General features: G+C 36.7%; 1 protein-coding gene across 1 annotated transcript; it reads right to left on the reverse strand.

The window, feature by feature from the left end:
- Window positions 1-19,254: 19,254 nt before the first annotated feature.
- On the reverse strand, window positions 19,255-22,820 carry LOC140985891 (uncharacterized). The gene is made up of 8 exons (XM_073453838.1): window positions 22,724-22,820; window positions 21,790-22,603; window positions 21,374-21,582; window positions 21,073-21,125; window positions 20,467-20,704; window positions 20,238-20,368; window positions 19,759-19,928; window positions 19,255-19,606 (listed from the first exon to the last, which is right to left on the reverse strand). The coding sequence occupies exons 1-8, from the start codon at window positions 22,818-22,820 to the stop codon at window positions 19,255-19,257; spliced, it is 2,064 nt and encodes a 687-aa protein (XP_073309939.1).
- Between the last annotated feature and the right edge of the window lie 487 nt (window positions 22,821-23,307).

Below are 23,307 nucleotides of genomic sequence, written 5' to 3' on the forward strand. Positions count from 1 at the left end.
ATTCTGGCAAAAAAATGGGGAGCATGAGGACCACCAAAAATGACAAAGAAAATGGATGATGTTGAAGCATCTGGAGGAGCTGAGACTGATGAGCTTACGGACACAGAAAAAGATAAAGAATAGATAATTATCTGTAGTATGTAATGTTATTTTTGCTTTTATATATGTTTGCTCGTATATCTGTTTGCTTTTCAATGAATTTTTTTCTTCATATGTCTTCTTATATTTTCGTGTGTTCTAAAGTTGGTGTTGACAACATAGTCAACAATACCAATACTTTAGCATGTTTAATTCAGGGGTAGATGAACGTAAACTCAGGGGGAGATACACTCTAACTCAGGGGGAGCTTAACTGAATGCGGAAAATATAAAGATTATCATTTTTGGACGTTTTGCTCAGAAAGAAAAAAATGGGTGATTGAAATAAATATTTTATTCCTTAATTATTTTTTGATATTGATATTATCTATTTAAAGTTTTGTCTTTCTAGATTATAAGACTTGGTTTAATTTGTCTCTGGATATTAGAGGATGTATTTTCAATTTAGTATTTATCTCCAAGATATGTTATCCTGTTTAAAACAATTCTTTCCTAATAAAACTCTTATGTTTCTATATATTATAGGACTCTTGTACGGAATGAGGAGGAGGTCAGAAAAAAGGATACACATAGAGAGCTTTGAGGGTGGCACGACTTGATTTTTCAAAGAGAAGAAATTACGAGAGTTAAACACATATTTGCTCTGAAGTTTTTCATGTGATCGGTTGATCACTTTGGTGTGTTGCTGATACGTGTTGAAGACACTCGAAGGACAACACTTGTGTGGAGTGTTTCTTGAGGAGTTATCGGGGTTTTTTTTTATGCGACATAGAATTTGCATATGTTGTTTTATTGATTGGTTTTAGATGCAATTTATTTCCTTTGGTTGTCAAGGAATATATTTTTTATGATTGTCACTAGTATTGATTTTTGTAAATGATTTACAAGTTTTCTAGTGATAATTTTTACCTTGAGACATTGCACAAGTATTGTACATAATTTAATCTGTCTATTTCTGATTATTACTGTTTACGTGTGTGTTAAATAATTTATTCTGCTGCATGTTGTGAATGGTGTTAACAACACTGACATACAACACTATAATATGATACACACAGTTTACTGTTTCTGCACTTTTATGTTAAACAAACCCCTTTCAGTTGCTCCTCGCAACGATGCATACATGCGCTCTTCGAGATGTGTGCAGCTCGGTCTCAGGCGCAAGCGCAAACTCGGAGTTCAAATTGGTGAGTTACACCTCCTTCGCCTACAGCTGACTTTGGCATTATTGACTTGATCATAGTAGTTACTAACATTATATAATTGTATATGAGAAATGTTTCATTGGATTGATTTTCCAAAGTGGGACAAATACGACACATTCAATTAAATTTCAAAATTTCGAAGTTTAATGGGGCTCAAACCCAGTTTTTTCCAACACTGAGTTTTTACTAGTATGAATTAATATTCCAGATAGGAAAAAAAAATTAAAATAGTAATATAGTTTTTTGTTTTTAAAAATAAGAAAATAATTTCTAAAATATAATTAAATACAGGTTCGCGGGCAAGGAATGAATAGAATTAACCGATAGAATTGATTCGTTGACCAATTAATTAATTAGTTTATATTCTGTTTAAATAACAGTAGTCATAATAATATAAACCAAATTGATCATGAATTAGTTATAAATTAAGCACCATAATCAACAAGCATTAATGGATGTAGATATTTTTCAGTGCTAAAATTGTTAAACAATCAATAACATAAAATAATTGAAAAAAATTATTATATATTTCAATAATTTCGACTATTTAATGGGAAAATCGATATTTGTATGTTTTCATCAACAATTTTTGTTATTAATATGCTATCTTTGTTTTTTTTTTTTTTTTTTTTTTTTTTGCAATTGCAATTTTTTTTCAATAATTTCGAATATTTAATGGGAAAATTGATACTTTGTACAATGACGACGATGATGATAATTATAATGATGATGATGCATCAACACCAAATTGTACAAGGGAAAGCTTCATTCATAGAAATAGGAAAAAAAATCATTTGATCAAGAAAAACATCCACCCCGAATCGCCCTGCTGGATATGTCTTGGATTAAGCATGTGGAGGATGTTAGTTGTCCCACATCAGTTGAATAAATAACCTGGGAGTTACATATATTGACTTGGACAATCCTTCCCTCTTGAGCTAGTTTTTGGGGTTGAGTTAGGTCCAAGTTTCAATCATAACATGGTATCAGAGCTCAGGTTCCACCGTTATGTGTTGGACTGTCCATAATTGGGTCACCCGTTCTACCCATAGTTGGGTCATTTGTAAAATTCACGCTCCAAATGTTCATTCTTGGGCGTGAGAGGAGTGTGTTAGTTGTCCCACATCGGTTGGATAAATAACCTTGGAGTTACATATATGGACTTGGACTATCTCTTGAGCTAGCTTTTGGGGTTGAGTTAGGTCCAAGTTTCAATCTTAACAGAGGATAAGTGGGAAAAGTGCTACTTTGAATCCGAGGAGAGTAGACGAGATTCTGAGGCGTCGACGGATTATTCAGCATCAAAGGACGCATCGGGTGAATCCGAGGAGGGTAGACGAGATTCTGAGGCGCCGGCGGATTATTCAGCATCAAGGGATGCATCGGGTGAGACGGGTGCTTGATCGAGCGCGCGGAATGAGAGCATTGTTCGTGGAAGAAGTATCGGCATTGCCAGCACACGTAAACCATGCCCTGGGCCGGGGTCTTGCAACCGGAGCAATTTGTGTGCTCGTGCACTCGATGTAATACTAGAGGATGGTTGTGGCTAAAACGCTTGAAATCCATCTTTCTTGATGAGTTTGGATTCGTGTTTGGGTTGTATTGGATGGATGTGTTTGATGGGATCAAAATGGTATATAAACAAATGTGTGAAAACATTGAAATACAATTGCCAAGTTGTTACCTCCTGTGTAGCGTTGAATTTGTCATGGTTGACTTGTGGGTTTTTATTTTCCGAGTCCTTTTGATCTGTTTTAATTTGTAATTTTGTAAGCATGAATGAATAGATGAGATGTGGCAATGATGTTGGAAACAATTTATAATTGAAAACTTATTCTTATACAGATCACTCGGATTTTTTTATATGTTGCCAAAAACCATATAATATTAGATGGATTATCATTGAAATAATCTAACACACTTCAAATCTTGTAACCGGTGGAATGATTCTGAGAAACAAACACAAATTATTGTAATCGGTTTCGATAACATGTCGATCAAAAATGGTTTATTTCAAAAATGCATATGTATCAATGGTAATATAAAATATGATTTTAAAAATTAGAATTTACTTGCAATTTGAGAGTTGACTGACTCTACAAAGCGTAGTCGTGCTTGAACCATGGATGAAGTTCTAATTATTTTAGTTCTTTTTTTTTTTTTTTTTTGTATTCGAGATTGACAGTATCTTCTGACTTTTCTACCGAAGACTTTTGTGTGGGAACAACCAAAATACTTATTTTGACGTACAAAGTATTTATTATGGTGTTTCAGATACTTGATTATGTTATTTAAATACTCCAAATGTATAAGAAAATACTATATTTTCGAGTAATCAGCACAAATTCAGTCATTGTTTGTTTTTAATGAAAAATGCATTAACATGACTTATTCATGTCATTTTATTTTTTTAAAAAAAAACATAATTCATCATTCATCATGAAATAAGATTAATTATTTATTTTGACGTACAAAGTAACTATTTTGGATGCTTGGTTTGGCTATTTAAATACTCTAAATGTGTAAGAAAATATTGGATCTTCGAGCGATCACCATAAATTCAATAATTGTTGGTCTTTTCATTGAAAATGCGTTAAAATGTCTTATTCATGTCGTCTAATTTTTGGAAAAAAACACAGTTTCTCACTCATCGTGTAATTAGAAAGTATTTATTTTGACTGATAAAGTTCCTATATTTCGAGGTTCCAAATCTTTGATATAGCTATTTGAATACTTCAAATGTATAAGAAAATACTTGTGATTTAAGTAATATTAAGTGACTTTTTATGGTGTCATTTTTTAAGTTAAAATACGATACCTAAATTGGTACAAAGAGTATCTAATTAGTGTCTACAAATACATTATTTTACTCCCTAAATACTCATATCGAATTATTTGAGGATGTCAAAATATAGTTTGAAGTTAATATTGAGTGCCACTGATGATGACATTGGTGAAGTAAAAATGTGATACCAAAATTAATATAAATAAGACATAATTTGAGTCCACAAATACTTGATTTTTCTATTTAAATACGCAAATTCGATTATTTGAGGATGTCAAAATATATAGTTTGAAGTTAATATTGAGTGACTTTTGATGATGAAATTTGTGAATTAAAAATGTGGTACCTAAATTGATACAAATAGTACGTAATTTGATCCACATATACTTGATTTTACCCTTTTAAGACTCAATTTTGATTATTTTGGGATATAAAAAAATATAGTTTCAAGTAATATTGAGTGATTTTTGGTGTGTCATTTGTGAAGTTAAAATGTGATACCTAAATTGATATAAAAAGTATCTAATTCGAATATATAAATACTTGATTTTACTCCTAAATGCTAAGATTCAATTAATTTTTTATGTCAAAATATATAATTTGAAGGTAATATTGCGTGACATTTGATGATGATATTCAAGAAGTAAAATGCGATACCTAAATGAATACAAATAATACATAATTCGAGTCCAGAAATACTTGATTTTACTATTTAAATACTCAAATTTTATTATTTGATAATGTCAAAAAAATATAATCTGAAGTTAATAGCTTTTATGATGTCATTCGTGAAGTAAAAATGTGATAAATAAATTGGTATAAGGAAAACCTAATTCGAGTTACAAATAGTTTATTTTACCCCCTAAATACTCATATCTGATTATTTGAGGATGTCAAAATATCTAGTTTGAAAGTTAATATTGAGTGACATTTGATAATGACATTCATGAAGTAAAAATGTGATACATAATTTAATAATAATAGTACCTAATTCGACTTCATGGATATTATCGAGTGGCATTTGATAATGGCACCAACAGAAGCTATTAACTTCAAACTATATTCTTTTTACATTCGTGAAGTTAAAATGTGATACTTAAAAATGTGACATGTTATTTATTTGACAATGACATCCGTGAATTATAAATGTGATACCTAAAAATATGACATTTAAAATGTTTAATTTGACATCACCAAATAATCGGATATGAGTATTTATGAAGTAAAATCAACTATTTGTAACTCAAATTAGGTTTTCCTTGAACCAATTTATGTATCATATTTTTACTTCACGAATGACACCATAGAAAATATTAACTTCAAACTCTATTTTTTTACATTATCAAATAATCAAATTAGAGTTTTTAAGGGGTAAAATCAAGTATTTCTGGACTCAAATTAGGTATTATTTGTATTAATTTAGGTATCAAATTTTTACTTCAAGAATATCATCATCAANCAAAATATATTTTTTGACATAAAAAAATAATTGAATTTTAGTATTTAAGGAGTAAAATCAAGTATTAATATACTCGAATTAGATACTATTTGTACCAATTTAAGTATCACATTTTAACTTCACAAATGACACATAAAAAATCACTCAATATTACTTGAAACTATATTTTTTAATATCTNCAAGCTTCCAAGCTCTTTAATTCCATTCAAAACACACGCTTCTCACCTTAGGAAATACTAAGACTCTCCATCAGCACTCAACCACACACATCACACTAAATTTTGAAGGAAAATCACGAAATTTGAAGGAAAAATCAGCAATGTTGCATCCCTCGTCTCTCCGCCAACGTTTCTCGCATTAAAAGTCGTTTTTCGTCCGTGATAAATGCAAAGGCACGCTTTAATCTTCTTACACTCATCTTTCACACCATATTATATGTTTTGATACATGATTGCATGAAAAACATGATACACTTTGTATATTTTCATTTTTATGACATAAACATGATAAAACTATAGTTTACATATTTTAAAACTCTTGCTTATGATTCACAAAGAAGCTGCCATGGTAGGGCTATGGGAAAGGATATTTTTCCACATGTTTAAGGGTCCCTAGGTTTACGTTTAAAGGCTGAAAAGGTTATGGGAATAAGGTGAACGAAAATTGAGTTTTTTATGGCCTAGGTTTTGCGGTTTTGCGGTTTTGCTTCCTAGGAAGGCATGTCCACCAGCTGCTGTTAGGGCACATCCTTGAATCCTAAGAGGGTAGTCTTGTGGCCCTAGGTAAGAGGAAGTAGGCCTGTTATGGTTCAAGAAGGAGGGCCGCTCGGTTTGGGAGCTCATAAGGCTAGGGCTCACTTTTTTTTGGAAAAAAGGGAAGGGGTTGCGCGAGTGCTTTACCAGGAAAGGGGCTGGGCTTGTGAGGGCCCTATCCATGAGCCATGGTGCTCCAAGGACGGCGGGATGGTTAAGGAAGGAGAGGCGCTCTGCTAGGAGTCAATAAACCCGTACGTGCGATGGGTAGGGGCGGATGGTGCACTTTCTCGTGCATGGGCTTTAGATTCTGGTCTAAGGGGTTCTAAAGGGTTCGGTCTAGGTCCTAGGAGGGTTGGTTAGGGTCTGGTCCACTCGATTATGGTCTAGGTTCGAAGGATTTGAGGTTGTCTTGAGCAAGGGTTCGAATAAGTTAGGGCAAAATATTCAGTAGCTGATCTAGGATTTTTCGAAGGACTTAATTGGCTTGATTTGGGTTGTATAAGGTATGGTTAGGTGTTAATAAGTTTTGGTTCAAGTTTGGTTTAGTTTCGAGTCAATACGAGTTAAAACCGAGATGTACGTCTAAGCTTTAGAAACAAATTGGGAATTTAGTCGAGGAGCTTAATTTTATATCTAAGAAATATTTATGGGTATATTTTAACGTGTCATGTTGATTTTGGATGGATTTGGGTCTTCGTTTCAAGGTCTAATGATAAATTGAAAAAGTTAGGGTTTCAGGGACAAAACAGTCATTTTACACCTAAAAAATGTTATACGTCCTGGCAGTACCTTGAATGCTATAATGAATGTTAGAACGTTTGTTTTGAATGTTTATGGGATTTTATGATGAAAAGTTAATGATAAAATACATTATGCTTGGTTTTAAAGAAAAATGATTTATATATGCTTGAATTTTTATAAGTGATAGAAAAATGATAAGTTGAAGGAGGTGAATTAATTGTGAATAATACGATGATATGATGATACGATGATATGTAAGTCCAAGGCTCAGTTGACAGGTGAGAGTGTCGCTGATGTCCCAGTCGCCCGGTACCGTGGTTATAGTTAGATGAATCCATCGACCTACAGCTAATACGAAAGTCACAATTAAGGATCTGAATTCGATAAAAAGGGAAACATATATGTATATGGTGAAAAGGAAAAAGTATATGACGAAAGGAAAAACGTTTAAGTTTATGCATGCTCATGAAAGACTATTTTATTAAAAGTATTTTCACTGTTGCTTGTGAATATATATGTATTACTTGCTATCATGATTAAGGTTTTCTAAGTCAATAAACTCACTAAGTGTGATCGATGCAGGTGAGCATTATATTGATGGAGGACTTGATGGTTAAACTAGCTAGACTGAAGGTGCACACAACCCGAGGTCTGTAGCTAGTTTTCCGCAAAATTATGTTTATGATTTAAGATTACATTAAAGATTTTTATGTCTTATATGCTTTGGAGAGTTTTTGAGAGGATGTTAGAATTAAGTTTATTTTGAAAATAATGTTAGCTTAGGGTTAGTTGACGTTTACGATTTTACATTTTGCATTTGCGTACTTTTGGAATTTTCAAATAATAGGTTGGTTGGTTATTTTTAAATGGTGGAAAAGTATTTTAAAAATATATATGTATATATGTGTTCATATTTGGCCGAAATCTTAAGAAAGAAAAAAAAATAAAAATTTCTAGTACATTAAAAAAAACGAGTAGTGGACGTTTTAGTTGGTATCCGAGCAATGTTCCTGCAAAAGGTTTTGCCACCGCCAGTTCCGGAAAGCTCAGTTGTCAAACTTCAAGTCTGTAAGTTTAAATTTTTTTAATGTTATCGCATGCATGTTTACATGGTTTATACGTTTAAGCTACATGGTTAAACACTTTTTGTAGTTAAATGACATTTATGTTTAAGTTTGCTTGATAAATGATTTTTATGATTAAACCTACATGGTTGCATGATTTTTTTATACAAAAAGATTAAATGCTTTAGAATTTTTATGCATGTTACGATATGAAACAAGAAATTATATGATTTTCATGCATGTTGGCCTTGTAGTGGAATTGAACATGTTTAAGAATTTGGTTAATGGGTGTTAGGAAAAGTTGAAAATGATTTGATTATATTGATTTTTTTGTTTTAGTACTGATGTTCTATTTTTTGGATCATAAGTTAATCATGAAGATCATGAATGCTTTTGGAACATGTAGATTTCTAAGAAAACACTGATGATTTGTGGTTACTAATTGAGTTAATTTTCGATAATTACATACAAAAAATAATGATTCAAAGACCGCGCCGGTCTTTAGAAGTATAAAAATGTATAATTTGGGATTTTAGGTTTTGATGGAAAGGTAAGATTGGTTATGATAATTAATTTTTGGTTTAATAACCTTAAAATTATTGAACTTTATGTTATGAGAAATCTATAGAATGGAATTAGGAATGCCAAGAACTTATAAGTTAATTGTATAATTTTCAAAATTAAGGACCAATTGGATAATTTTCGAGGAAATTAGAAATTAATTTTGCAATTGTTAAGGAATTTGGGGACTAGTTTAGCAATAAGTGAAAATTAAATGGTTTAAATGATAGGAATTTTCGATGATTTAGGCTTAAAGAAATATTTGGAACATTGGAATATCTTAGTTATAATGTTAAAAAGAATGGTAATCAACGACATTGTAGAATAAATCAATATTGGACTTGAAAATCTAAGCGTTAGTGGAATAATGTTGTGGTAAATTAAGAATTTAGAGTGATGACAATTTAAGATAAAGTTGATCAATTAGTTAAGTTATAAGATTAGACATTAAGTTACATATTTTTAGGAACTTAAGGTTTGATGTATCATAAGTTTTAGTCATGATCTGAAGAGTTAAAATTATACCTTTGTTAGAGTTCAATTTGTTTAGAACGTTGGGTATGATTGATGGTTATGTTACTTGGAAGATGTATGTCAGAAGTGAGATAGACATCATGTGGCGTCCCAAACCTCGCCACGTAATCATACAACATGTGACGTCATATGCATAAAAATTTTCTTTTCGACGACGTAATAATATTGTAATGCCTGAGATTTTATTACGGTAATTTGAGATTAATTATCGATAAATTGATGTGATGATAGTCAGATCAAGTTGAGAGCTAATTTAAAAGGCATCGAATTGAAAATGGAATAGCAATGCATGTACAAGAATGGTCGGGCAGTGTTTTACGCGCACATGCGCGAGAAGAGGCGCGCACATGCGCGAGAGGCTTATCGCGAGGACAGAGGACCTCGCGCATATGCGCGAGATTGGGCGCGCATATGCGCGAGGAGATGTCTTGATGATGACCGAGTCCAGAGAATGTGGCGCATATGCGCCAAGAGTTGGTGCGCATATGCGCGAGGTGCCCAGTAGCTAAGATTTCATTCCAGAGAATGTCGCGCATATGCGCGAGTAGTCAATTTGGTTGACGCCGAGACCAGTAGGTCTCGCGCATATGCGCCGGTAGAGGTCGCGCATATGCGCGAGACGTGCAGACTAAAGATTCGAGCCACGTTTCTTTATCATGCAATTTGATATATATAAACGTTTTCCTCAGAATTCCACAAACAAAAACACGAGAAAAGGTCGGAAGAATTGTGTGAAAAATCCTTACGCCGTTATATTTCGATTCGCCCGTTAGATTTTGAATCCGACTTCAGTACGGTGTTCCTATCGACGCAGGCTACAACTGGACATAAGTTTTGTTACGTTTTGATATGTGTTGAAATTATGCTATTGTCAGAATTGAATAAAATTCATATATGATGTTCTTGATATACTAGACATCGTAGAATCGAAGTCAGATCGAATAACAGATTGATTATGGATTTGTTAGGAATTTCTGAGTATATTGATTGGAAATCGGACAGATTTGAGTTATAGATTGATTATGAGTTGTATCAGATATGGGTTATGGATTGTAATTGATAGTTGTTGATACTGTATTGACGGGAATATCGGGATTGTGCCGTTATGCCGTTGATTTGAATTCTATTCCGCTTAATCCGATTTAGTGTTGAATTGAGAATGAAATATTGATATTATGATTCTTGATATATCGTTTCAGCTATACAGAAACAGTCTTGAGTTCAGAACTTCAATTGCCTTAGACCGAGACTACAAACGAAAGGTATAAGTCAATGTGGTACTGGGAGATCGACACAAGTAGGATATACTTGTGTTTCCCTAAATCACATACTATTTGTTATTATTTGCATTGATTTGATTTGATATGCTTGTTCTATTGATGTATAGAGAGCATGTGTTAGACGAATATTAGACAAGTGATCTTGTGACAGAAGTACCTGATAGTGGCGGGATCGCCACGGGCACATTGCACGATGTCACAAGATAGTGTATTGGCGATAGTGCCACAGTCTGTGACGGATAGGTCAAGACACTGGATGTTTGGTTATATCGACGTGGATAGAATTGGAGTTTCTTCTATTACTGTTGGTCGATATAGGAATACCAACGTCTGGAAACCGGGATCCCTAGACTAGGATTGAGTCTAGTCTGAGTCGTGGAGTCACGAGTATGATTGATAGTTTGATATTAATTATGTTTCAGATTTTGATATATATCTGATATCTGCTTCATGCTTTATATTAATTATATGATTGCATGTTTCATTGAATTATACTGAGATTTATTCTCACCGGAGTTATCCGGCTGTTGTCGTGGTTGTATGTGTGCATGACAACAGGTGGGACAGGGTCAGGGTCGAGGAGATGAAGAGAGAGATCGTGATTAGAGTGGAGACTACGGACTGGATATGAGATAGGCTTGAACACTTGACTTTTAGTAGTTGAACCTTAGTTTGTAATTGATTGTATAAAGTACAAGACTTGTACTTTACTTTTATACTGATATGTATAATAGAGTGATTCCATTACGTTCCGCATTTGATATTATATTCAAAAAAAATTTAGACCCTGTTTATTATAATTGATTAATTAGTCCCAATGACGATTAAGAACATGATTAGCGTCCGGGTCCCCACAACAGGTGGTATCAGAGCGATAGATCCTTTAGATTGAGATAGAAGAAGAAGTGAACGGAGTAGATTGAGTTTTCTTTCCTGCCTTAGATTGCTAGCACGTCTTACTGCTTTAATATATGTTACTTGAATTATCTGATTTGATATGGGAATATGTTTATTGAGAACAAAGCAGCACCGATTCTAGATCAGCAGTAAGATGATCGGAGGAGGACTGAAACAGAATGGTTGGTTGGGGTTACTAATCCTTTTGTTAATCAGATATGCCTTCTCGAAGAATACCAGAACAGGGTAGCACTTCAAATCCTCCAATGGATGTGACAGCAACGCCAATGGAGACATTGTTAAAGAGATTTCAGTCATTCCACCCGCCGACTTTGAAGGGTACTGAGACTTCCGTGGATTGTGAGAGTTGGTTGGACGATATTGAAATGTTTTTTGAGTCCCTGGACTACACTGATGAGCAGAGAGTGAAATTGATAGGGCACCAGTTACACGATGTTGCAAAGAACTGGTGGATTAAAACAAAGAAGGCATTGGAACATCGAGGTACGGCTATTACCTGGAATGTGTTTAGAACTGAATTTTATCAGAGGTTCTTTCCAGTGTCGTACAGGAAGGACAAGGGAGCCGAGTTTGCCAATTTGAGACAGGGCCAGCTAAACATTGAGGAATACGTGGCCAAGTTCCCTACACTGCTCCGATTTGCTCCACATGTGGCCGAGAATGACGAGGCCGTTGCGGACCAGTTTATAAATGCCTGAATCCGGATATCTTTACCTTGGTGAATACCGGAAGGCCGAATAATTTTACTGATGCCTTGAACAGAGCCAAGGGAGCCGAAGCCGGTCTGATGAGACAGAGAGGAGCTTCGTTTGTGCCACAGGCACCGAGACCCCAGATGCCTCCACCATCTCCCCGATTTGAGAGTGGCAGTGGTAGTGGAAAGAAAGAAGTCCTGAAAGCTAGGGGGAAGCAGTTCAAGAAATCTGGAAGTAGTTCATCCAGTTCTAGTGGCTCGAGACCGACCGGTCAGGGCCAGAGTTATACAGGACCCTATTGCAGCACTTGTGGAGGGAAGCATTCCACAGAGCAGTGCCGAGGAGTGTTTGGCAGTTGCCGTATTTGTAGGCAACAGGGACATTTTGCTCGAGTTTGTCCCCAGAAAGATACTCAGAGGTCACAGAGTGCCGAGTCATCTGGATCAGTAGCTCAGACTGGTAGACGACCAGATGCAGTCCACTCCTTTCAGCCGACACCATCCCAGTCACAGCCAAGGCCAGGAGAAAGCCAGATAGTTAGCCAGCCTCCTAGACAGCAGGCCCGAATATTTGCTTTGACTGAGGAGTTGGCTCAGGACGCACCAGACGATGTTGTTGGAGGTAACTGTTTTATTTCTGGTTATCCTGCATATGTATTGATAGATACCGGTGCATCACATACATTCATATCTGAACGATTTGCATTGATGCATTTTTTGCCTATTGAGTCATTATCTGCTGTAGTGTCTGTCTCTTCTCCATTGGGGACAGGTTTGATATCAGTGAAATCTGTGAAACGTTGTATGCTACAGTATGATGGGCATAAGATTGAGTTAGATTGTATTGTGCTTGGGATTTCTGATTTTGATTGTATTATCGGTATCGATATGTTAACCAAGTACAGAGCCACTGTTGATTGTTTCCACAAGATTGTGAGATTCAGACCGGATATGGCTGATGAGTGTAAATTCTACGTNTACAGTTCCGATTTCGAGGGCTCCGTACAGAATGGCACCGATTGAGTTGAAAGAGTTGAAAGAACAGTTAGAGGATTTACTGGCCAAGGGTTACATCAGACCGAGTGTATCTCCTTGGGGTGCTCCAGTATTATTTGTGAGGAAGAAAGACGGTTCTATGAGACTCTGTATCGACTACCGGCAACTGAACAAAGCAACGGTAAAGAATAAGTATCCCTTGCCTCGTATTGATGATTTGTTTGATCAGTTGCAGGGTTCTTCAGTGTATTCCAAGATCGATTTAAGATCTGGATACCATCAGCTGAGAGTCAGGGATTCTGATATCTCAAAGACAGCGTTCAGAACCAGGTATGGACATTACGAGTTTATTGTCATGCCGTTTGGTTTAACGAATGCACCGGCTGTATTTATGGGGTTAATGAACCGTGTCTTCCAGAAATATCTCGATGATTTTGTAATTATATTCATTGATGATATTCTGATTTATTCCAAGAATATGATGGAGCATGCCGAACATCTGAGAACTGTGTTGAAAATATTGAGGGCTGAGAAATTATATGCTAAACTGTCGAAATGTGAATTCTGGTTGAGACAAGTTGTATTTCTGGGTCATATCATATCCGGAGACGGTATATCAGTTGATCCCAGTAAGGTTGAGGCAGTGATTTCTTGGCCGAGACCGACATCAGTACCCGAGATTCGCAGTTTTATGGGTTTGGCAGGATATTATCGACGTTTTATTAAAGATTTTTCCAGCATTGCCAAACCGATCACCCAGTTGACTCAGAAGAATGCTCCATTTGTCTGGTCTGAGGAGTGTGAGTCCAGTTTTGCTGAATTAAAGAAGAGATTGACCAGTGCACTGATATTGACTATACCCTCAGGTACTGGTGATTTTGAAGTTTATTGTGATGCATCTCACCGAGGACTGGGTTGTGTTTTGATGCAGCGAGGGCATGTTATTGCTTATGCCTCGAGACAGCTGAAGCCACATGAGACTCGCTACCCAATTCATGATCTTGAATTGGCAGCAATTTTATTTGCTTTGAAGATATGGCGACACTACCTCTACGGTGAGAAATTTGAAATTTATTCTGATCATAAAAGTCTGAAATATTTGTTTTCACAGTCTGAGTTGAATATGAGACAGCGAAGATGGCTTGATTTGCTTAAAGATTTTGATTGTGAAATCAAATACTACCCAGGAAATTCGAATGCAGCAGCCGATGCCCTAAGTCGAAAGGTATGTTCTTTGTCCTTATCGACTATAGGTGTTTCAAGTTTGATAGAAGATTGCTGTTTGTCTGGATTAGTATTTGAAACAGATTGTCAGCCTTTGAGATTATATGCTATTCGAGCTGAACCAGAGCTGATTTTGAAAATTAAAGCGGCTCAGAAGTTGATCAGGAAGTACAGGAATCGATTGAGATGGTCAGAACAGGTCATCAGTCAGAGTATCAGGTACGTGATGATGTACTGTACGTGAATAATCGTATTGTTGTGCCAAATGTTTCGGAATTGAGACAGCGAATACTGGCAGAAGCGCACAACAGTCGTTTTAGCATTCATCCGTGTGGCAGGAAAATGTACAATGATTTGAAGGCACAATATTGGTGGAAACAGATGAAATCTGATGTTACTGAATTTGTATCCAAGTGTCTGAATTGCCAACAGGTGAAAGCTGAAAGAAAGAAACCAGGAGGATTGTTACAGAGTTTGTCGATTCCTGAATGGAAATGGGACCACATTTCCATGGATTTTGTGACGCAGTTACCAAGATCCTCCCGAGGTTGTGATGCGATTTGGGTCGTGATTGATCGATTGACCAGATCTGCATGTTTTATTCCATACAAGATGACGTACAGATATGACCAGATGGCCGATATTTTTGTCAAGGAAGTGGTTAGATTGCACGGAGTGCCGAAGTCGATTGTTTCAGACCGTGACCCTCGGTTTACTTCACACTTCTGGCAGAGTTTGCAGCAAGCTCTCAGTACAAAGTTACATCTTACTACCGCATATCATCCACAGACTGACGGACAGTCAGAACGGACGATTCAGACATTGGAAGATATGTTGAGAGCTGTAGGGCTTGATTTTAGCACTAATTGGCAAGATGCATTGCCTCTTTGTGAGTTTTCGTACAACGATAGCTATCAGACGAGTATTGAAATGGCACCATTTGAGGCGTTGTACGGGAAAAAGTGTCGATCCCCTCTGTATTGGGATGATATCTCTGAAGTTTCTGAGATTGGACCTGACATGATCAGAGATATGACAGATAAAGTAAAGCTGATTCAGAAAAAAATGAAGGCAGCTCAGGACAGACAGGCCAAATATGCCAATGTTCGACGAAGACCGTTGGTATTTGAGGCAGGAGACAGAGTATTTTTGAAAATTTCTCCTTTCAGGGGTGTTGTCAGATTTGGCAAGAAAGGGAAACTGTCTCCACGATATGTTGGTCCTTATGAGATTCTCGAGAAGATAGGAGATCGTGCCTATCGACTCGCCTTACCGCCTTCATTATCGGGGATACATGATGTTTTTCATGTATCTATGTTGCGGAAATATCTCCCTGATGATTCTCATGTTATTCAGCCAGATGAGGCCGAGCTGGATGAGACACTAAGTTATGCGCGAGATTGGGCGCGCATATGCGCGAGGAGATGTCTTGATGATGACCGAGTCCAGAGAATGTGGCGCATATGCGCCAAGAGTTGGTGCGCATATGCGCGAGGTGCCCAGTAGCTAAGATTTCATTCCAGAGAATGTCGCGCATATGCGCGAGTAGTCAATTTGGTTGACGCCGAGACCAGTAGGTCTCGCGCATATGCTCCGGTAGAGGTCGCGCATATGCGCGAGACGTGCAGACTAAAGATTCGAGCCACGTTTCTTTATCATGCAATTTGATATATATAAACGTTTTCCTCAGAATTCCACAAACAAAAACACGAGAAAAGGTCGGAAGAATTGTGTGAAAAATCCTTACGCCGTTATATTTCGATTCGCCCGTTAGATTTTGAATCCGACTTCAGTACGGTGTTCCTATCGGCGCAGGCTACAACTGGACGTAAGTATTGTTACGTTTTGATATGTGTTGAAATTATGCTATTGTCAGAATTGAATAAAATTCATATATGATGTTCTTGATATACTAGACATAGTAGAATCGAAGTTAGATCGAATAAAAGATTGATTATGGATTTGTTAGGAATTTCTGAGTATATTGATTGGAAATCGGACAGATTTGAGTTATAGATTGATTATGAGTTGTATCAGATATGGATTATGGATTGTAATTGATAGTTGTTGATACTGTATTGACGGGAATATCGGGATTGTGCCGTTATGCCGTTGATTTGAATTCTATTCCGCTTAATCCGATTTAGTGTTGAATTGAGAATGAAATATTGATATTATGATTCTTGATATATCGTTTCAGCTATACAGAAACAGTCTTGAGTTCAGAACTTCAATTGCCTTAGACCGAGACTACAAACGAAAGGTATAAGTCAATGTGGTACTGGGAGATCGACACAAGTAGGATATACTTGTGTTTCCCTAAATCACATACTATTTGTTATTATTTGCATTGATTTGATTTGATATGCTTGTTCTATTGATGTATAGAGAGCATGTGTTAGACGAATATTAGACAAGTGATCTTGTGACAGAAGTACCTGATAGTGGCGGGATCGCCACGGGCACATTGCACGATGTCACAAGATAGTGTATTGGCGATAGTGCCACAGTCTGTGACGGATAGGTCAAGACACTGGATGTTTGGTTATATCGACGTGGATAGAATCGGAGTTTCTTCTATTACTGTTGGTCGATATAGGAATACCAACGTCTGGAAACCGGGATCCCTAGACTAGGATTGAGTCTAGTCTGAGTCGTGGAGTCACGAGTATGATTGATAGTTTGATATTAATTATGTTTCAGATTTTGATATATATCTGATATCTGCTTCATGCTTTATATTAATTATATGATTGCATGTTTCATTGAATTATACTGGGATTTATTCTCATGGGAGTTATCCGGCTGTTGTCGTGGTTGTATGTGTGCATGACAACAGGTGGGACAGGGTCAGGGTCGAGGAGATGAAGAGAGAGATCGTGATTAGAGTGGAGACTACGGACTGGATCTGAGATAGGGTTGAACACTTGATCTTTAGTAGTTGAACCTTAGTTTGTAATTGATTGTATAAAGTACAAGACTTGTACTTTACTTTTATACTGATATGTATAATAGAGTGATTCCATTACGTTTCGCATTTGATATTATATTAAAAATAAAAAAATTTAGACCCTGTTTATTATAATTGATTAATTAGTCCCAATGACGATTAAGAACATGATTAGTGTCCGGGTCCCCACAAATATAATGCATATACGACAAAATAGTGCAATCACCACACTATCTACGTAAGTGTAGCAGAAACAGCATAATAAATACACACATACAACTCAAATAAGACAATAAGTTATACTGTCTCTATCTACTATTATCTACAGGACTGTTTGACTAGACACACCTAGTCCTTCACCACTATCCTGTCTCACGGCATAGTCCTGAAACCTGTCCAACAGAAACAGTCCCCAAAGGGTGAGCATACACAGCAATCATCATCGCAATACATAACAGTTATATTTACAACAACATAAGATATAACTGAAATGATAACAAAAATACTCTCTTTGTCGTTTCTGGACAATCAGCCATCAACAACCTCAACAACATCACACTGCAACAATAACATCGACGATACGTCGCACCCCTACTCCGGCGACAGCAATATCATTGAACGAACAACAACATCAACGATACGTCGCACCCCAACTCCGACGACATCAATATCATTGAACGAACAATATCAACGTGACATCTCCCAACAACAATAGCCAACAACATCAACAATAATAAACAACAGATATAATAACAACTCACCCAATTCTGGTGATTTATCATCGTTCGACGCAATAGTATTCATCAATACTAAACAATAACAACATATGCTCGTACGTCAACACGTACCTGATAATCGAGTATATATAAAATTTGGCTATTTCTTTGATCCCGAGGCTTGTGATGTATCTAAATAATTCAACAACAATTATCATATCATTGTCAACGTATAAACACAGTCATAACATCCTCAATATATAACATCAAATAGGCCAACAACAATTAATTCAATAAAATATAAAACTCGATTATAAATTCTTATCGTTCAACAATTAATATTCCGGTGTATTTAATTCACAATACTAACATCAAATACACCCTAATAAATTAACTTCAATTAATAGGCTATTTTACAACATCCGTTAAATTACGAAACCTTTATATCAACGTGTAGCCTATACTTTGTATACTCCGAATATGTAATCAGAATTAATAACAACTGACAAACAACTCTTCATTCTCAATCCAAAGATTAAAAATCCCTAATTATAATAAATTGAGAATAATTCAAAATAACACAACTATAATCTTCTCTACTTCGTTAAAATCATACACTATTCAAAAATCTTCAATTTATGTATGATTTAATAATTTATCGGATTTATTCCAAAAATCGACGAATTTTGAACATCACCAAAACTACAAAATTTATACCTCAAATCAAAGACCTCATGTCAACTATTTCAGAACTGAAGTCGGTTCGTCGATTGGATAAACCGATAAGTCACACGAGCGAAATGAAAATTGAAATGCTATTTTTTTTCTCCAATCTCAACTCTGTCGAAATGTTTGCTGATGCTGTGAAATTGAATTACAATTCCAGCACCTCAACTTTTAAATTTTTTTTTTAATGTTATATTATATTACATTATTTTATTAATATAATATATAATATTTAACATTTTTAAAACTGGTATATCCCTTTGCACCAGTCAAACGATCAAATTTTTCAAAACTCAAAATATGAAACTTCTATATTTTTGAGTTTTCTACGTTATATCCAAATTTCAAATCATTTAGACTTTATATGACCAAAATATGTCATATTTCATTCTTTAAAAATCATTAATTATTTAGTAATCTACGTTACTAAATCAACACTTGTGATATTTACTTCAGGCATTACATTTCTACCCTCCTTAAATGAATTTAGACCCCGAAATTAATCAACAACAGTAATAACATGCATAAATAAAAGATATGTCATACCATCAGAATAAGTAGAGGTAGAGCTCCCTCATATGTCGCTCTGTCTCCCAAGTGGCCTCTTCGACATCTCGATGCTCCCACTGAATCTTCACCATCGGTATAAGCTTACTACGAAGCTTCCGTTCAAATCGATCCAAAATACGAACTGGTCTCTCAACATAAGACACATCAGGATCTAACTGAACCTCAGAAATATCTAACACATGTGAAGGATCCGGCTCATACTTCCGCAACATCGACACATGAAACACATCACGAATACAAGATAAAGATGGATGTAGAGCCAATCGATAAGCCAAAGTGCCTATCCGCTGCAACATCTCATACGGGCCAACATATCTCCGTGCCAACTTTCTTTTCATACCAAATTGCACCGTGCCACGAAAAGGAGTAACTTCCAAAAATACTCGATCGCCCTGCTGAAACTCTAATGGTCTTCGTCATTTATTTGAATAGGCAGCCTGTATATCTTGATCTGATTTCAATCGCTGCTGTATCAACTTTACTTTCTGTACATCTCTTGAATCATATAAGGACCTGTGACTGCAGCTCGATCAAAATCATCCCAGTATAAAGGAGATCTACAACGCCTCCCATCCAATGCCTCAAATGGAGCCATCTGGATACTACTCTGATAACTATTGTTATACGCAAACTCCACCAATGGAATAGATGACTGTCAAACAGATTTAAAATCCATAACATAAGCAAGTAACATATCCTCCAGCGTCTGAATAGTACGCTCAGTCTGACCATCTGTCTGAGGATGATAAGCTGTACTCAATCTCAATTCTATCCCCATCGCAGTCTGCAATCCTTCCCAAAAATGAGAAGTAAATCGAGGATCTCTATCAGAAATAATAGATACTGGAATCCCATGTAAATGTACAATCTCTCGTGTATACAACTACGTCATCGTCAAATACGTACTATTCATGCTATAGGGTATAATATGTGCAACTTTTGTCAATAGATCAACAATCACCCAAATAGCATCAATAGTTCCAGTGCTTCTTGCAAATGAGTCACAAAATCCATCGATATGTGCTCCCATTTCCAAGTCAGCACTTCTAAACTCCTCAATCCACCTCTTGTCCTTCTCCTCTGAGCTTTGATCTGCTGACAATTGAGACATCGACACACAAAATCAATCACATCATGTTTCATCCCCTTCCACCAAAACTGAGAGCGTAGATCCTTATACATCTTCTTGCCACAAGGGTGGATAGAATACCGACTATAATGTGCATGCCGCAACAAGCCCTGGCGTAACTCAGATGTATCAGGAACTACCCATCTATCATTCATCCTCAAACTGCCATCATCAGCCACTTTAAAATAAGTATCTTGTTTCCGAGAAACCAACTCCTTCCATCGCTGAACTCTCTCATCTGTCATCTGTGCCTCACGAATACAACCATATATATCAGGTTCAGCTAATAAGGTAGATACCTGGATAGGAGTCGTCGAGATATCAAAATCATATCCCAAGGAACAACAAGACATCATCATAGCTAATAAACAACTCACATCCTGTGCAGTAAAGCTCACTTTACGACTCAATGCATCAGCTGTAAGACTTGCTCGACCAGGATGATATTCAATTTAATAGTCATAATCCTTCAACAAATATTTCACAGTCATAATCCTTCAACAAATCTAACCACCGTCTCTGTCTCATATTCAACTCTGTCTGAGTAAACAAAAATCTGAAACTCTTATAATCAGTATAAATTGTAAACGAGGTACCATATAAATAGTGTCGCCATATCTTCAAGGCAAAGATAATGGCTGCCCACTCCAAATCATGAACAGGGTACCTTGTTTCGTGTGGTTTTAGCTGTCTCGAGGCGTATGCCACAACATGTCGATCCTGCATCAAAACACATCCCAAACCATGTAGTGAGGCATCAGTATAAACAACAAACCTCTCGTTTTCTGTAGGGATTGACAACATCGGTGTGGTCGTCAGTCGGTGCTTCAACTCCTGAAAACTCTTCTCACATGCTTCAGACCACTGAAATCGCACCATTTTCTGTGTCAAATGCATCAAAGGTCTAGCAATCTTTGAAAATCCCTCGATAAATCGACGATAATAAATTACTAAACCCAAGAAACTACGGATCTCTAGTACAGATGTAGGTGCAGACAACTGTAACACGGCTTCGACCTTCGTTAGATCAACAGAAATCTCATCTCTAGATGTAACATGACTCAAGAAGACCACTTGATACAACCAAAACTCACACTTACTGAGTTTGGCATACAACTGTCTGTCTCGCAGTACCTGTAATACTGAACGTAAATGCCCTGCATGCTCAGCCTCACTCCTGGAATATATCAATATATCATCAACAAACACAATAACAAACTAATCGAGATAAGGCTGAAATACCCTATTCATCAAACTCATAAACACAGCTGGAGCATTCGTCAACCCAAACGGCATAACTAAAAACTCATAATGCCCATATCTGATCCTGAATGCTGTCTTCTGAATATCTTCCTCTCTAGCTCGTATCTGATGATATCCTGACCTCAAATCAATCTTCGAATACACTGAGGTTCCTTGCAACTGATCAAACAAATCATCAATATGAAGGAGGGGATATTTATTCTTAATTGTTACCTTATTCAGCTGTCGATAGTCAATACAAAGCCGCATCGTTACATCTTTCTTTCTTACAAATAGGACTGGTGCACCCGAAGGCGATACACTAGGACGAATGTATCCCTTGTCCAGCAAGTCCTGCAACTGGGCTTTCAACTCTGCTGGTGCCATTCTATACGGAGTACGAGAAATAGGGGAAGTACCTAGCATCAACTCAATCCCAAACTCCACCTCACGAACTGATGGGAAGCTTGGAATCTCATCAGGAAATACATCGGCAAACTCAGCAACTATAGGTATCTCCTCTATTCCCACCTCTTCCTTCTTCTCTGTCACATCTACAGCATAAATAAGATAACCCACATGTCCATGCTCAAATAACCGATACATTCGGATAGCATATACCAACGGAACACGGGGATGAGAACCCTTCCCATAAAATGTCCAATGCTCTTTCCCGTCTGTATAAAAATATAGTACCCGCTGATAACAATCAACAGTCGCACAATATCTCCTCAGCACATTAATTCTCACAATACAATCAAAATCAGTCATATCCAAAATAATCATATCAGATCTCAGCTCGTAGCCCTTATAAGAAATAATACCATCTAATATCATAGATACAACTGATATATCAACTCCAAAAGGTGTCGAAACCAAAAGAGACATAGACAATGGAGACGGGCGCATATGATGCTCAACCACAAACCTCTTCGATATAAATGTATGCGAGGCACCTGTATCAATAAGAATATAAGTAGGATAAGAACATAAATAACACTTACTCGCTATCATCTCCTCTCGTGCCTCCTCTGCCTTCTCTCGTGTCAAAGCATACTCATGTGCCTAAGGCCGACCAGCTCCCTGCATACTTGGTTGTCCTCCAAAAGGTCGTGGTGTAAACTGTTGAGGCTGTCGTCCTCCTCTATCTGAGGATCTACCTCTATCACTCATGGGCTCTCGTTGTCCGTCCCGACGAGGACAATACCTCGATATATGGCCCACACCACCACACTCAAAACAGATGATCTCGGTCTATGTACACTGTCTGATCAGATGAGGTCCCCCACAACGAAAACATCTCACTGCTCTGGACTCCCCTCTCTGTCCCTGAACAGACTGAGAACTGCCCCCACGACTCTCAACACGTCGTGAATCAAATCGACACTTCCCAAATGAGGATGAAGAAAATGAACCCTTCTGATATTTAAAAGAATGTCCCTGTGGTCGCAATGACTCCTACTCGACTCTGATATTCATCCCTAAGCCCCATACTCCTGCATAACCAACTCAGGCATCTCAGCCCTAGTCACAGCATCCTCAAATGATACCGGATTATTTGATTGCACACGATCATATAACTCTAACTTCAACCCTCACAAGAAATTCCTCATCTTAGCATGCACATTCGTAGCAACATGTGGCACATATTTCAACAATG

The sequence above is a fragment of the Primulina huaijiensis genome, chromosome 10, assembly GCF_012295235.1.
Source record: "Primulina huaijiensis isolate GDHJ02 chromosome 10, ASM1229523v2, whole genome shotgun sequence".
Classification (NCBI taxonomy): domain Eukaryota; kingdom Viridiplantae; phylum Streptophyta; class Magnoliopsida; order Lamiales; family Gesneriaceae; genus Primulina; species Primulina huaijiensis.